The sequence below is a fragment of the Periplaneta americana genome, chromosome 3, assembly GCF_040183065.1.
Source record: "Periplaneta americana isolate PAMFEO1 chromosome 3, P.americana_PAMFEO1_priV1, whole genome shotgun sequence".
Taxonomy (NCBI): domain Eukaryota; kingdom Metazoa; phylum Arthropoda; class Insecta; order Blattodea; family Blattidae; genus Periplaneta; species Periplaneta americana.
In genome coordinates this window covers 153398092-153414319 of record NC_091119.1, presented here as the reverse complement: position 1 = coordinate 153414319, position 16228 = coordinate 153398092, and the positions used below count along the sequence as shown (strand labels likewise).

At 35.2% G+C, this 16228-nt stretch overlaps 1 protein-coding gene across 1 annotated transcript in view; it reads right to left on the bottom strand.

Annotated features, from left to right (window-relative positions):
* LOC138696677 (medium-chain acyl-CoA ligase ACSF2, mitochondrial-like) overlaps positions 1-13826 on the bottom strand; it is a 41403-nt gene extending 27577 nt beyond the window's left edge. Inside the window, exons 1-3 of the mRNA XM_069821960.1 lie at positions 13776-13826; positions 11228-11396; positions 630-758 (exon numbers count right to left, since the gene is read on the bottom strand). Of these exons, the coding sequence (XP_069678061.1) occupies positions 630-758; positions 11228-11396; positions 13776-13789 (312 nt within the window). The 5' untranslated portion in view covers positions 13790-13826. The remainder of the gene's footprint in view (positions 1-629; positions 759-11227; positions 11397-13775) is intronic.
* Positions 13827-16228: the final 2402 nt, after the last annotated feature.

Genomic DNA, 16228 nt, shown 5'->3' with positions numbered 1-16228 from the left:
CGTTTATCTTACTAGATTATATCAAGGTCGTCGACATTCTTTGCCCGGAAAAAATCAATACTTTCGCGTCTGCGCACATCTCACAATTTACGAGATTGCACAAGGTCAGTTCGCTCCCCAGTCACATAACCATAACATGAATACTTTCAAATTTCAAATTAGAAATATGGTCGAGCATAAAAAGTCGTATGAAACTTGCCTATAATGGTAATTAAGACGCTCGTATGAAAATTATGAAACTCGTTTGCGCTCGTTTCATAAACATCCTGGCGTCTTAATTACTATCATTATAGGCTCGTTGTATAATGTACTATTAATTTTCTACCGTGAATAAAGCCATTGTTTAGGTTGCTAAGGATGGTCAAATAAATACCAGATAGATACGAGTCATGGATATATATATGTATATATATATATACATACACATAATAGACTGTACAGAATGAACAATAAGCATGGAATATTGGTAATAACAACTTAAATTTTAATTTTATAAAAAAAAAGTTTTATACAAATGCTGTTGAAGCTAAACCATACAATATGACACCAGTGTTCGAAAAATCTTAATCAGGCAAACAGAGTGTGACAGTAATCTTTATTTTTGACAAGAGTTGTATAGCACTACTCACCGCTATGAACCCTCCTCTGGCTGCAGCAAATCGAGCTATATACCATTCACTGGAGTTCGGACCCCAGATAGCCAGTCTGTCCCCGGGGCTGAGCCCCAGTTTCAGCAGGCCCGCCGCTAAACAGTCCGCCTGGAATAATAATTCCTTCATTAATCAACTTTCTTTTCTGTTCAATGTTTAATTATAATTATTTAGGAAATTAAATGGCAGAATGTGGTTGAAAAATAAATATTACAGGGTGATTCACGACTAATGACTCGCACTTTAGGAATTAGTTCTACAGGCCATTTTGAGAATAAAATGTCATATGAACATGGGTCCGATTACACTGAACAACAAATTTTTACTTTTTATCATGCTCCAAAATAAAAATAGGTGAATATTACTAATATATGTGCCCTAAATCTGAATTTAAAATCCAAATTGCTCAATTACGTACCATTTCCCGGGAAAAATGAATTGAATTTTTTATGACAAAACTTGTTTTTTTTTAATTTTTCACGGCTATTGATAAAATTACAACAGACTATGGATTCATACTGCCTCATAATAGTTTTAAAATGTGTACTGGGTACAAAAATGATGTTACATAGTTTAAAACACAAAACAATAAAAATATTTCATGCGTATAATGAGAAAAATCTCGGAATTTGAACTTATATTTAAAATAATATTCTGGATGATTTCTGTTTATAACTAGACCCGCGACTGTATTTTACAAGCAACCAACAATAGTCTGCAAGCATGCTGGATGATGATCTTTTATCTCACCTTTTCATTTCAGATATTTTGTGATGAAATCTTTCCCCATGTTCGTCGCTTACCGCTCCCAAGTTAGGAGGAAAGAAATCCAAATAACAATGTAAAAAGTATATTTTGTGAGACATATTACACTCCATTTTGTCATATGCATTTAACATGGTTTCCACAACAAGTCTATGCAGTTGTCTATTCTAGAATTTCCAAAGAAATTTTGAGCGAAAGTCTTTCAAAGCGCACCATGCCATTCTTTCTGTAACGGAAAGTTTTTCCCCAAACAAAGGATCAGCCATTCATTACTTTGTGAATTTGTGGACCGATGAAAATGCCCTCTATTAATTTTCCTTCATTCAAACCGGTAAATCTTTCTTTAAATACTGAAAACCACACCCTTGTTTGTTCATTGCATAGACCAGTGTTCCGCAACCGGTGTGCCTCCATAAGGTGAAAGGTGTGACGGGAACTTTTACCTATTATTGTAAGAAATTAATAAAATTAATTAAAAATAAATTCCTCTCTCTACTGACACAATTAACCGCCGAGTTGGTGACATGTTCAGTGATACCGAAGACATTGTGAATGATAAAATGAAGAGCAGTCAGAATTTCTCACTTCAGATCGACGAGTCCACCGATATTAGCGGTCACACACAACTGCTTTCCTACATTCGGTATATTCATGGGAATGTAATTGCATTTTTTCTTTTTGAGAAAAGAAGTGCCCGAGCGAGCAACCGGTGAAGAAATATTCGTACAACTAATGAATATGTAGTCCATAATGAATTAACATGGGAAAACTGCGTTAGCGTTTTACAGATGGAGCCGCTTCTATGAAAGGAAGTGAAGTATATCCTAACATACGGAGCGACCATTGTCTCATTCACCGCGAAACCATTGTTGCTAAGTCTTTGGCATCTCCTCTGAAAATTGTGATGCACGAAGCAGTAAAAGTTAATATTTATTGTCATTTTCAACTACATATATGTGTGAACTGGGCTTCTCGACGGTAACTGAAATTGAAACATTAAAGAAGGAGAGACTAAAATACATCAATGAAGAAATTAGGCTTGCACTGTCAACAATTCCGCCGCGGATCAGCCACCTGTGTGCAGCTAAGCAGGTTGAATTAGCCTATTACATTGAAAGTATGAGTAGAGTTATTTACTCTAATATTGGTAATAGAAATGTGTACTTTCCTCAGTGAATTAAAGTTCATAAATTGTTAATAAAATATGCAAGAGTCGATTTCCGTTTTATAATAATAATAATAATAATAATAATAAATTTAATTACATTACGTAATTATATTAAGAGTCACATCATATATATTTTTAGGGAATTAACATTTTAGTGTGCCGTATTGTGTCTAGGCCTGTCTAAGGTGTGCCGTGAGTAAAAAAAAAAGTTGCAAAACACTGGCATAGACCTCACTTTGAACTGTTATGAAATTTTCTTCTTCTTCTTCTTCAGGCTCTACAACTCTCAGATGAAAGTTTTGGCCTTCTCAACAACTTTCTTCCATTCCTTACGGCTTCTAACTATCTTTGTCTAGTTTTCCACCTTTATCAATTTCAAATCATTCAGGACATCATCCTTACAGTATTAGAAGTACTAAATAACTTGTTAACAACCATAAGAAACGGGAAATAAGACATGAACTCATAAAATGCATTAGCTTTTGTCTTGGTTTATACCCAGAACCCGCGCCAGATGTTTCCTGAGGGAGCGCTTATCGAAAAGTAAAATCATAGTATATCTTGAAAACCTTACGTGATACGAAGAAAAGAGATGCATTTTCGGATTCAGCGAACATCAAACCATAAGGGACACATTGTTTCAAGTCGGAGCAAAATTCTTGTTGTTCAGTGTTATCACTAATGCTCATTTGATTATAAATAAACTTTTCATTTTTAGAATGCATATTATTCTGTCGTGCAGATTTGGTGCCTGCTCTTCGCACCTAACGAATTCTTGAATTCGTCGTGCAAATAACTTGTACTAACGGAAGAAATAAACATCCAGTGGCTGGCAGCAACGCGTAGTTTTTGACGAAATTACTTCAATACATCAGTGGCGTAGCATGAAATTTTGAGCAGGGGAAGCTAACTCAAGTTGTCTTTCATGCAAGATGAGAAAACGTATTACAAAAATACAGTCTTAAAATAAATAGTAGTCAGTTTCAAGTTAGCAGTCGAAGATTGGTTGGAACATCGTAAGTAACACCAATAAGGCATGACCTCAAATGATACGTAGTAAAATATGATTTCACGGTTTACACATATCTCTTAACAAATAGACACGTATACGTATAACATTAGCTCACTCCTGTCATACTTAGAGAAATCACAATATTAGTATCATTACGTAAGTATTTTGGTTGTGTCCTTCATTGACAGCAAGGGAGTCGGTCATTTGTTTTTTAAATCACACTTTTGTTCGTAAGTCAGTCTTGATAATACAATTGTCCTAAAATAATTCAAGCAAATTGGTGTCAGGAACTGTTATTTCGCTCATTATTTATTATATCAGCCACAATGCACACTAACACTTCAACTGAACACAACTGACGAAAAGGGATAACTCGGAAACTACTTATTTTAAATGTTAAAGCTAGCTTCTTGTTGCCTTGCGACTAGGGTAGTTTATTTAGAAAGGGATTACACAGAAGAAACCAGTTTGCTTGGAAGCTGGTGTTTACTGCTGCATCACAAATCATCCTGAGCTGCCGCATCACAATATTTAACGCGTAAATAAAAATTCTATTAAAATTAATAAATAATTTTCTCCATAAACTGCCGGTTTATTATGAAATTATTATTAACTGGGGAAGCTAAGCTTTTTAGCTTACATTGACGCTACGCCACTGCAATACATAGATTCACATCATCCGAAAAGGCTCGTGAGGCATCAGTCAGACCCGTCCATGAATCAAGGAGAAGTAGGGACGTTCCATTCAGTTCTGGTTTAAGGATATTTTGCATCCAGGAAATGATTCAGGTTTCTGGAAGCATAAAAACAATTTCTGTCCTACTTCCCTTGGCATGGTCACAAGCGGCTTTATTGCATAGGAGTGCGTGGTAGACGCAACTACTGCACACTTGCTTCAGTAATTCTTTTTCCTGTCATTGGTAATGTGCGATTGGCAGTGAACTCGTGCTATAACAGCTGTAATCGGTGTTGTATGTATGTATGTATGTATGTATGTATGTATGTATGTATGTATGTATGTATGTATGTATGTATTTATTTATTTATTTATTTATTTATTTATTTATTTATTTATTTATTTAGTAACACTACACCCGGTGGCAGTGATATATGTATAATATACAATAATATCATCAAATTCTGCAATAATTACAGCAATAAAAGAAAAAAATAAAAAAAAACGAAACAAAATAAACCTAAATTTATTTCTAACTATAAATAAATAGATGCAATAAACCTAGGACTATAAATAAAAACTATTCTACAATAACGCCTACAATAAGCAAAAGTAAACCTAACTTATAAGTAGGCCACTTCTATTTCACCCAAATATTACCAATTTAATCAATTACATATCACCTTAATTAATTACAAATCAATTTAATTAAATATAATCTTAATTAATTACACATCACCTTAATTTATTTACATATTAACTAAATTACATATTATCATCTTAATTAATTACATATCAACTTAATTAATTACATGACACAACTTAGATAGTTACACTGCACCTACAATTACATTTTCAGTCTAATCTTCTCAATCTTTCCTTAAATCTATGATTTTGAGAGGACCACCCAGGTAAGCTGTTCCAGTCTACTATTGTGCGGTTAACAAAGGAAAATTTTGCCACGTCCGTTCTTTGTTTTCTACATTTAAACTTCCTAATATGATCTGCCCTGCCTAAGTATGACGGTGTTGCTAATCTAGCATTTATGTCGGTCCATGCTTTGTGTCCCATTTGTGCCTTAAACAATGCTGTGAGTCTGGTTTTTCGTCGTCTTGATTTGAGAGATTCCTACCCTAAGTCTTTTACTATCTCTTCACCATGTCCCTTTCCCATTTTGACGTATTTTGCTGCCTTGCGTTGGACCTTTTCTATTGAATCGATTTGGTTTTGTCTGTACGGATCCCAACCTACTGTTCCATATTCCATAATTGGGCGAACAAGGGTTTTGTACGCTAATTCTTTTGACTTTCGGTTAGATTTCTTCAGAATACGCATAGAGAAATGTAGTGCTTTCCAGGCTTTGCTTGGGGTATTAGTGACTTGTTCCTCCCAACCCAGTTTGTTACTTAAATATATACCTAACTATTTAGAAGTGTTCACTTGTAGCACCGATGTACCATTCAGCTGATATCTGAGACAAATTTCTTTATGCGTTCTACAGAAGGATATTGACTTACTTTTACTGACATTGATTTTCATTTTATTTTCTGTTGTCCAGGTTTCAATAAAGTTAAGATCGTTTCGTAAGGCGGCGATATCGGATTCGTCATTAATTTGTCTATATATTATACAGTCGTTCGCGAATAACCTTACCTGAGACGTAGTATTTCTATTTATATCGTTTATATATATAAGAAACTATAGAACACAGAGCCTTCTTCAAGGTCATTGCTATCAATAAATTTGTATTTTCTGAACAAAATCCCGATTTATGACGGTGACGTCCTCTACACGATCACGTTCCATAATGAACATAGTAAATTTTCTTCGTGTTATCTTTAAACGTCGTTTAAAATATTATAAATGCACTACATGCTTCAAAGTTTATCGTTCAACAGGCATTACGTATCTCCTTGAACGTCGAAACCATATAGCCTAGGTTTTTACACCTTCATCTATAAAGTCTATGATTTAACTCAGCTTATCTCGCGAAATTTTATTTCCTTACAATCGCATTCATAGTCTTTTATTCTTTCATAGCTTTATATACGGAATTGACAAAGTGACAGGTCGAGGACTGTAACAAAGATAGAGTGGGTTATTTGAGGTCCTGGAAAAGTGACAGGATCCCTGATGATGGAATCTCTATGTAGTTCCGAAGCGTTCGAAATGTCGAGTTACAGGACACGATGGAATACCCAAAAGCCTATGGTCCGTCCCAGGAATCTGTGGAGTAGAAAGACGAAATAAGACCTGTGCACAAGTGGTACGTGAGAGGGCTAGGACCAATGCCCGCTCTGGGTGAAGGCATTGGTTGAACGAAACTACCAATCGCTTCCAGGGAGGAGATCATTTCTATCTGAACTCTACTCTATCTTCTACCACGAACATCTTACCCCTTAGCGGTCTCGAGTTGATACTGACCGCAACACTCTCCGGCACAGATAGACTCCGTCCCCACATGCGCCAAGTCACTTTACAGATTCCTGGGACGGACCATACTTCTGATCAGTCACCGTGAAAGCCTAAACACGCATATAAGTGACAGGAGGTCGAGAACTGTCACAAGGTCAGGATGGGTTAGATGAGAGAATATCATTTCCCTCTAATAACTACACTTCCACTTTTCAAACGTTGGCAACATATCTTCTACAACTTCCGCTAGAGACAGCTTTAACAATAATAATAATAATAATAATAATAATAATAATAATAATAATAATAATAATAAAAATAATAATAATAAAAATAAAAATAATAATAATAAAAATAAAATTAATAATAATAAGAATTCTCGTGACGAGAATATTGTACGAAACGGAAATATAAAAATAGGAAATTTATCCTTTGAAGAGGTGGAAAAATTCAAATACCTTGGAGCAACAGTAACAAATATAAATGTCACTCGGGAGGAAATTAAACACAGAAAAAATATGGGAAATGCCTGTTATTATTCGGTTGAGAAGCTTTTATCATCCAGTCTGCTGTCAAAACATCTGAAAGTTAGAATTTATAAAACAGTTATATTACCGGTTGTTCTTTATGGCTGTGAAATTTGGACTCTCACTTTGAGAGAGGAACAGAGATTAAGGATGTTTGAGAATAAGGTTCTTAGGAAAATATTTGGGGCTAAGAGGGATGAAGTTACAGAAGAATGGAGAAAGTTACACAACACAGAACTGCACGCATTGTATTCTTCACCTGACATAATTAGAAACATTAAATCGAGACGTTTGAGATGGGCAGGGCATGTAGCACGTATGGGCGAATCCAGAAATGCATCATAGTGTGTTAGTTGGGAGGCCGGAGGGAAAAAGGCCTTTAGGGAGGCCGAGATGTAGGTGGGAAGATAATATTAAAATGGATTTGAGGGAGGTGGGATATGATGATGGAGACTGGATTAGTTTTGCTCAGGATAGGGACCTATGGCGGGCTTATGTGAGGGCGGCAATGAACCTCCGGGTTCCTTAAAAGCCAGTAAGTAAGTAAGTAATAATAATGGTTTATTTAACCTGGCAGAGTTAAGATCATACGGCCTCCTCTAACACTCAACCAGGAGTAAAACTGCGATACAAAAAACACTACAAATTTACAAAGTATCGTACACACACAAAACTGAAGTAAATAATCATAATATAATGTAAACAGCAAGTGAGTATAAATAGAACATAATAAATAACATATATATATATATATATATATATATATATATATATTTTACTAGGTTATTTTACGACGCTTTATCAACATCTTAGGTTATTTAGCGTCTGAATGAGATGAAGATGATAATGCCGGTGAAAAGAGTCCGGGGTCCAACACCGAAAGCTACCCAGCATTTGCTCATATTGGGTTGAGGGAAAACCCCAGAAAAAACCTCAACCAGGTAACTTGCCCCGACCGGGAATCGAACCCGGGCCACCTGGTTTCGCGGCTAGACTCGCTAGACTCGCTAACCGTTACTCCACAGGCGTGGACTATATAACATATAGAAAGAAAGGAAAATGCATAATAAAATGTAAACAGTAAGTTAAAATAAATTAGACATATAAAGTATAAAAATATGAGAGAATAATAATAATAATAATAATAATAATAATAATAATAATAATAATAATAATATAGTAAAATAGTAAAATACAAAGCATACAATGAACACAATATTTTTAGGTACACACAGTAAGGAAAATTATGATTATAAGTAACTCAAGTTATCATATTATAGATATAGCATTATCGGAAAATATAATGAGAAAGAGATAACATAAGTTAAATATCACTAGAATATAAAAAAAGTCGTGAATATGTGGAAACATACAATACAACACTTGCTTTAGGCCTAATACAATGCGTCTCTCCCAGCTAATCACAACACTTGAAATGACAACCAGCGAATAGGGATTATAAAGAATGGACACTGAGCGAATTTTCCTGTGTTTTGTTTCTCTGTGCGCCGGCGTTTAGTTCCACTTTCAAGCGCTAGAGGTTAGTGTAATCGAGCATACGCTAAGATAATAATTGCGTTACAGAGTTGAAACACAGGATCCAAACATCGCCTACCTTATTGCATAATCCAATAACGCTTTGCTTAAAATAAATTCAAGTTAACAGCTTTTCCTTATTTCTCAGTGACAAACTAGTTGTAATAATAATTTTTTATATTTCAGATATAAATTATATTATAAAATAATATAATACATTATAAAATTATGTATCAAATTCGTTTAATATTTCTATATAATATAATATAGGTATATGGTTTTACTTCTCATAAGAGTTTTGTTTTTCCATTTTCAGTGCTATCAAATCATTACATATTTTAATTGATGATGGGGTCAACGTCTCAACTCTCATTATAAAGGAACTCTAGAGTCTAGACATTACAGTTAATGACGGATTTATTATTTTATGGATCCAATTTATTTTATTTGAGTACATAATGTACCTAGATGTATTAATTATATACGTTATATTTCCGCTGTGTCGACTGCTAGCTGGTGTGATGTCAGCGCCAACTCTAGGGAGAAAGCAGAATCTCACGCTCTAGCTGGCTTGAAAGTCATTGAAATCAGTCCGGCTACATCAAAGGTACCGACGCGAAGTGTCCATACTTAGTTACCTATACGCTGTGGCAACCACATGTGCATACTTCGCTTCTAATTCTTCAATAAAAGGAAATATGGTAATTACTTAGGTTCTGTTGGGGGAATACAAATTCCTACAGAAATGATCTTTCGACAATCCATGTCATTTCATACACTCATAATTCTCTTGTCTTTCTTTCTTTCTTTCTTTCTTTCTTTCTTTCTTTCTTTCTTTCTTTCTTTCTTTCTTTCTTTCTTTCTTCGTTACTGTGCTTACCCTCCACTTTCACCACCCTATTTATACTGCTGATAGGATAGAGCAGAGATCTCCAAAAAGCGTATCGTCATTCGTGCTCTCGATGCTGCCCGTCGAACACAGTGTGCTGTAAGGCTAGACAAGGGGAAGAGACTCGTACCTCAACAGATGGGAGCGATCAGTGGGGGATTGCGGCAACGGTCTGCTTAAATTTACATAATAACATCAAAAGAATAAGAAATAGCATTCGTTTGTATATTATTTATACATCGTACTATGAAGCTGGAGCCCCGTCTGCTACTATTGACACAAGCCATTGCAAATTCAACCTCTTCTATTCTATAGTGCCTTTCAGTGCCTGGAAAAGATCTTCTCCAGTTTATTTTGTAATTACATCTAGAAGACATTCAGACGCAGTAAAATGTTCATTAACTTCTCGGATAAAAATGGCTAGGTGAGCTTTGTCATTTCTATCTGTGCTTTCGTCCAATGCAAGTGAGTAAGCTGCAAACTGGTTAATTGTGGTTTCGATTTCAGCTCTAATTACATTTATAATCTTGACATTCCTTCTCTGAACTGTAATTGGAAACAATTTAATTTTCTTGAACTTTGACTTTGTTCTGCACACAGTATTTTTGTAACGTTCTGTATGCACGATTTTACAAATGCGCTTCTGTAAGAGGCTTAATTGATTTTCCAATATTCCAAGCCAGAACATAGGTAGCAAGAAGCTTTTTCTGTTTAAGACTGAGGACACGTGTGTGATTTGTGTTTGTATTTTCTTGTTTTATATTTATCAAAATATTTATAGGCCTACGCATTTCACTTAAAATTAAACGAAAAACTATATGTTTGTCATGCCGAACTGAGTGTAGGCCTAAGCGTATTGTAATATACTGATTATTATGTATAACCAACAGTTATACAGATAGCCCCAAAATAAATTATTTTCACGTGTCCAACATGCCTGTGATTGTATGATATTCTTTGTGTAGAGTCGAGTAGTGTCATCGCATGTTGAATTTTAACACACCCTTAAGAATTTCCGAACAAATTAAGTATTTCACATTCTCCCCACTAACACAAAAACATTTCTCTTCCTATTCATCCTTGAATGTACTACGTCCATGATTAGAAGACATTATGAAACGGTGGAACACTCCGAAAAATACGATGATAATGACAGTCCGCCACTGCTCTTCGTTTGCGCATAAACATTGAGTACAGTACAGGTGGAGATGGGTGAGGCAGAGAGCGCTCATTACGTACTGGCTTCGGTTCCGTTCAGGGGCTTACTCGAGAGTACGCTTTTGGAGACGTCTGGGATAGAGGATGCTTTTGGTCGTACACTAGACATCAGTCTCACAAATGCGAACCTCCATGGTCATGGACCGGCATGATGCAGAGCCACCACAGACATCACAGCAGGGATATCAAAGCGCCTGTATTACGTGCTCATACTACAACCAGTACAAATCCAATAAGGTTCACTTTTCAGCAAGATAAAGTACAATCATCACTCTTAAGGAAATGTTGTGCGGGTTCTTGAGAGCACGCAGAGCAGGCGTTTCGACAACCGTGAATCACAGGGTAAACAACATTATTCTTGTTATTATTACCTTTTCCTTTATTTCTCTGAAAGTGAAGCGTTGGTCCTGATATAGCGATACAAAGGCTTCTTTTTCTCCCCATTTTTCTGCTGCTTGGTCTATCAATTGTCCTATTGTGAGGGGAGACAAGGGTGTTTTACCCGGTGTATGCCAGTAGCTGGGCTTGTATCTCCTGTCACTGAAAAAGAAAGCACTTCATTAGTGAGATGAATAAACATATTTATGTTTTAGTTCGTGATGTACGAGGCAGGCGAGAAACGGGAGGACGTTATACAGTCAATATGGCGCAGCTACAACTGCAGAATGTACAGGTAGGCAATATTTTTCGATTGCCATGTTCAAAGTATTTGCAAGCGGAAAGCAAGACAAGTTTACCAGTGTATAAAACTTCGCAGAAAGCAATAATTAAGTAAAAATTGTGCCTCCTTTTCTTCACTTTTCCTAAAGAATTACCGAATCAATAAGTGTTGTTAATGGTCTGACTAATATTACTGCACCGGTTGTTCAAATAATTTTTTACACACACACACACACGTACGCACGCACGCACACACGCACACACACATATTAAAATAATACATTTATTTTATTTCATTTTATTTTATTCCATTTCATTTTATTTTACTGTACTTTATTTTATTTTATGCTCGACAATGCCGAAATGTAGTAATTATACACCTGGTAGCAGTCCTTTAATGCATGTCATTAAAGTACACCTATTCATTAAAGTTCAGGTTTTCGATTATTCTCGGATATGCAATCGAAAGACGAGGGAAACGTCACGGAGGCTGGAAATCCAATACTGTCGCAGAAGGTTATGCTCTGTTACTATAATAATTGGCGTTAATTGTAAATAATATTCAAATAAATTCAATTTGTCATCTCGTTTTTTCAATTCTAAATCAATTTCCAGGTTATACATTCTCTGCATTACATCAAGGCCAATGACATTATTGTTCCTCGGAAAAAATCAATACTTTCGCGTCTGCGCACATCTCACAATTTCGAGCTATGAACAAGGTCACTTCCGATCTTCTGTCAGATACAAATAAAATGAATATTTCTGAATAATTTCAAGTTAGAAATATGGTCGAGCATAAAAAGTCGTATGAAACTTGCCTATAATGGTAATTAAGACGCTCGTATGAAAATTATGAAACTCGCTTGCGCTCGTTTCATAAACAAACATACTTGCGTCTTAATTACTATTATTATAGGCTCGTTTCATAATGTACTATTATTTCATTATATATTATATTATAGGCCTATTATATTATATTATATTATATTATATTATATTATATTATATTATATTATATTATATTTTTATTTTACCTGACGGAGTTAAGGCCTTGAGGCCTTCTCTTCCACTCAACATCTACAACAAATACATAAATAGCGATAATAATAATAATAATAATTATTATTATTATTATTATTATTATTATTATTATTATTATTATTATTATTATTATTATTATTACGTTATAAAAATTATTAGGCCGGTTGAAACTTATCTAAATTACCAGTTAATCTGAACACATTATAAATGTAAAGATAATTACTTAGAACTGTCATTTTTGTCAAACACAATTATTTAGATAATTAAATATAGGCCAAATCACTGTTTGTGTTTAACGTGTTAAGAGAAAATCAATTTACTCTGAAAACAAACCTTACATTATTGAATATTGCTTATGAATATTACACCTATATTTAAACGTGAATGTAATTTACTATACCTATTGAATTAGGTAGGTCTAATTGTGTATTTCAATAATTGAAAGACGATAGCGTCCGACCGGTTTTGGCAGGAAGAAAATTCCAGATTCTTGAAGTGTATATTGTCTATTATAAATATCTTTATCGAAAGGAAAAATTACTAAATACGCAGGCCTTTATTACATAAATAATTTTTTCTTCAGTATAATGCATAATATGTAAGAATAAACCGTCCATGGAGAAAATGTAAAGATAAGGTGAAGAACTTCATGCTTCCGTGACTTTAGTACTTATGCTCTTTGACATGCTTTAAATGAACAGGTTTGCTAGTATTTACGAACGAGGATCACGCTCTCTACGATTGTGTACTGTACATTGTTCATCCCTATACATTCGAGCCAACACTACGGTGATGCAGTGTAGCAGAACAAAAGTCAATCAAGGTCACTGGAAGAGTCCAAACCTATTGCGAGGGGTTAGATCCTGTTTTACATTGTTGAAGGTATGTGCATACAAAATTTGAAGACAAACTTTAAGTAAATGACAGTTTTATATACAAAAGTTTGAGGCCTCTAGCGAAAAAATCACACTGTATAAATAGCGCTAAGCATTTCGAATAATTATAAAAATTTTAAGATACTGATATTAAATGCTTGATAAATCTCGCTCAGCATTAATGTTAATGTAGCTATTAACTATTCGATAAATCTCGCTTTCAGAAGTTAATTTACATTTTAAATTTCGAACTGCCTACCACTCTGAGTGTATACTGAAAGAGCTAAAATGATCTTAACGCTCGCATGCCATTTCAGTAGCACAATCCTTAAGTGCTCACCTTACGCTGCGCATGTCGATTCTGAACTGGAAGCGATATAACTGTATGAATACACCTGTAATATTGTTAGGAAGTAATAGTAACCTTTGCTTTAAGTAGTAAAGAAGGGCCTGCAAAAATATCTGATAGCATTATGCTGAATCACATGACAATGTTACCAACTTTAATCTTCGGAAAATCCCTAGTATAGAGGCTTATTTTTTACTATACTGAAATGAAAGTCTATATAATAAAAGTACGTATTATTTACTACGAAGATTCTCGTCTTTCGTTTCATGTATTTTATAAATCCTCCTTTATACCTCTGGCAGAGCACAACATGACTGCTAAAACGTGTTCGAGTCCCGGTAATAGGGAGTCGTATTTGTGGTGAACAGAGCCAAGGTTTCTGAGATTTTTTCTTGAGGTATTTCCGTTTTCCTACATCATTTCATCGGCACTCTCCATTTCATTATTCATTACAGTAATAAATTACAATAGCATTAACAAAAACTGTGATGGCGTGACGTAATATTGTGAACTGCGCACAGATGGATCTGTCTCATGAGGCGTAATGCGTTTTCGGAAGGGGATGTGAGGTTACTCTAAAGGCCCATTCACAATGAAAATAAAACGTAATGTAAACATGAAAGCTAGACGTTGTGCAATGGCGGTTCGTGCCTAAAATGACAAGGGGTTCACTACTTTTATATTACATAGATTTCCAACAATTTAAGCAATATTTCATTTCTGAAAAATTAAAAAATTACTACAGTTCTTTAAAGCAGATAATTGCCTTAAAATGATGATGATGATGATGATGATGATGATGATGATGATGATGATGATGATGAATTATCTTTGAAAGAACATAGCGATTTGTCCTTAAGTTATCATTCTGTCTTTCAATATTCTATCTGAAAGCTGAGCTAAGTTGTTGCCTGATTTCTGTTCTTCCAAGGACTGATAAATTTAGACAAGCATTCTTATGAGCAATAGGTTCCTCATGCTTCTTAATTTTCTGTGTCAAATGGCTTAAATCTGACACACCAGTGCATGTCCAGGTCGTATCTTTACCCTTAGCAAATAGCAGGCACGGCAAACAAAATAATTTATTTGTAGATTTCTTTCATACTTTTTTTACATTGAAAGCCCTGCAAAAGTCTTACCTCGGCTTGTTTGTGCTTATTTTAAATCGAGGTAGACCACAACCCACATGGGCAGAGGAAATTAAGATTCTGCAGAAAAGAAACCTGACAGATGAAGACTGGCAAGATCGAGAGAACTGATGAAAGAAAGTATATTTTAGTTGAAGAAACTTGTGTTATCACAGAAAATTCCTTTAAAGAAAAAGTAATGATAATAATAATAATAATAATAATAATAATAATAATAATAATAATAATAGTAATAATAATAATAATAATAATACGAGGCGCTTCCATAAAGTAACTTTCCCACTCGTCCCGCAGCTAGCAAACCATATGTTGCGCGAAGCGACTGCGTGTACGTAATAGAGCAATATCCTGGCATAGCGCATGCGCTAGCGGAACTTCCCGAGTGCTCTCAGTAGCTTCGTTGCATTGGTTGAAGATGGACGTTCCTATTCCAGCTCCCGCCGCTTCTGAAGTGCGGTCAGTGATAAAGTTTTTGAATGCACAGGGCATAGCGCCGATTGAAATTGATCGTCAGCTGTCTATGGGTAAACAGATGGTGCGTTGCTGCTGTAGACAATTTTCAGCAGGACGCCAAAATGTGTATGACGAGGAGCGCAGTGGGAGGCCAACCATCATCACAGAGGACCTTGTGGAGCAACGCACCATCTGCTTGCTCATGACGTTAGGCCCATAGACCTGGCACAGCTGACGATCAATTTCAATCGGCGCTATGGCCTGTGCATTCAAAAACTTTATCACTGACCGCACTTCACAGGCGGCGGGAGCTGGAATAGGAACGTCCATCTTCAACCAATGGAACGAAGCTACTGAGAGCACTCGGAAAGTTCCACTAGCGCATGCGCCATGCCAGAACATTACTCTATCACGTACACACAGTCGCTTCGCGCAACATATGGTTTGCTAGGTGTGGGAAGAGTGGGAAAGTTACTTTATGGACGCGTCTCGTATTATTATTATTATTATTATTATTATTATTATTATTATTATTATTATTATTATTATTATTATTATTATTATTATTATTATTCTATTATTATTAAATTATTATACTCCACGCTCGTCATGCTCCCTGTTTAAAAAGTAAGGAATTTTAACCATTGTTAATATTTAAATTTTTAGATGTATATTGAATATTCAAAAGGATCCCAATAACTATACCTCTGTTATCAACTGTTCATAGTTACCCTACAAGGCATAGCCCTAACATAATACAGTAAAAAACCGATTATCCGTAACCCTATTATCCGATTGATGGATTATCCAACTGTCTTTCTCGCCCTCCTTTTTTTTATGAAG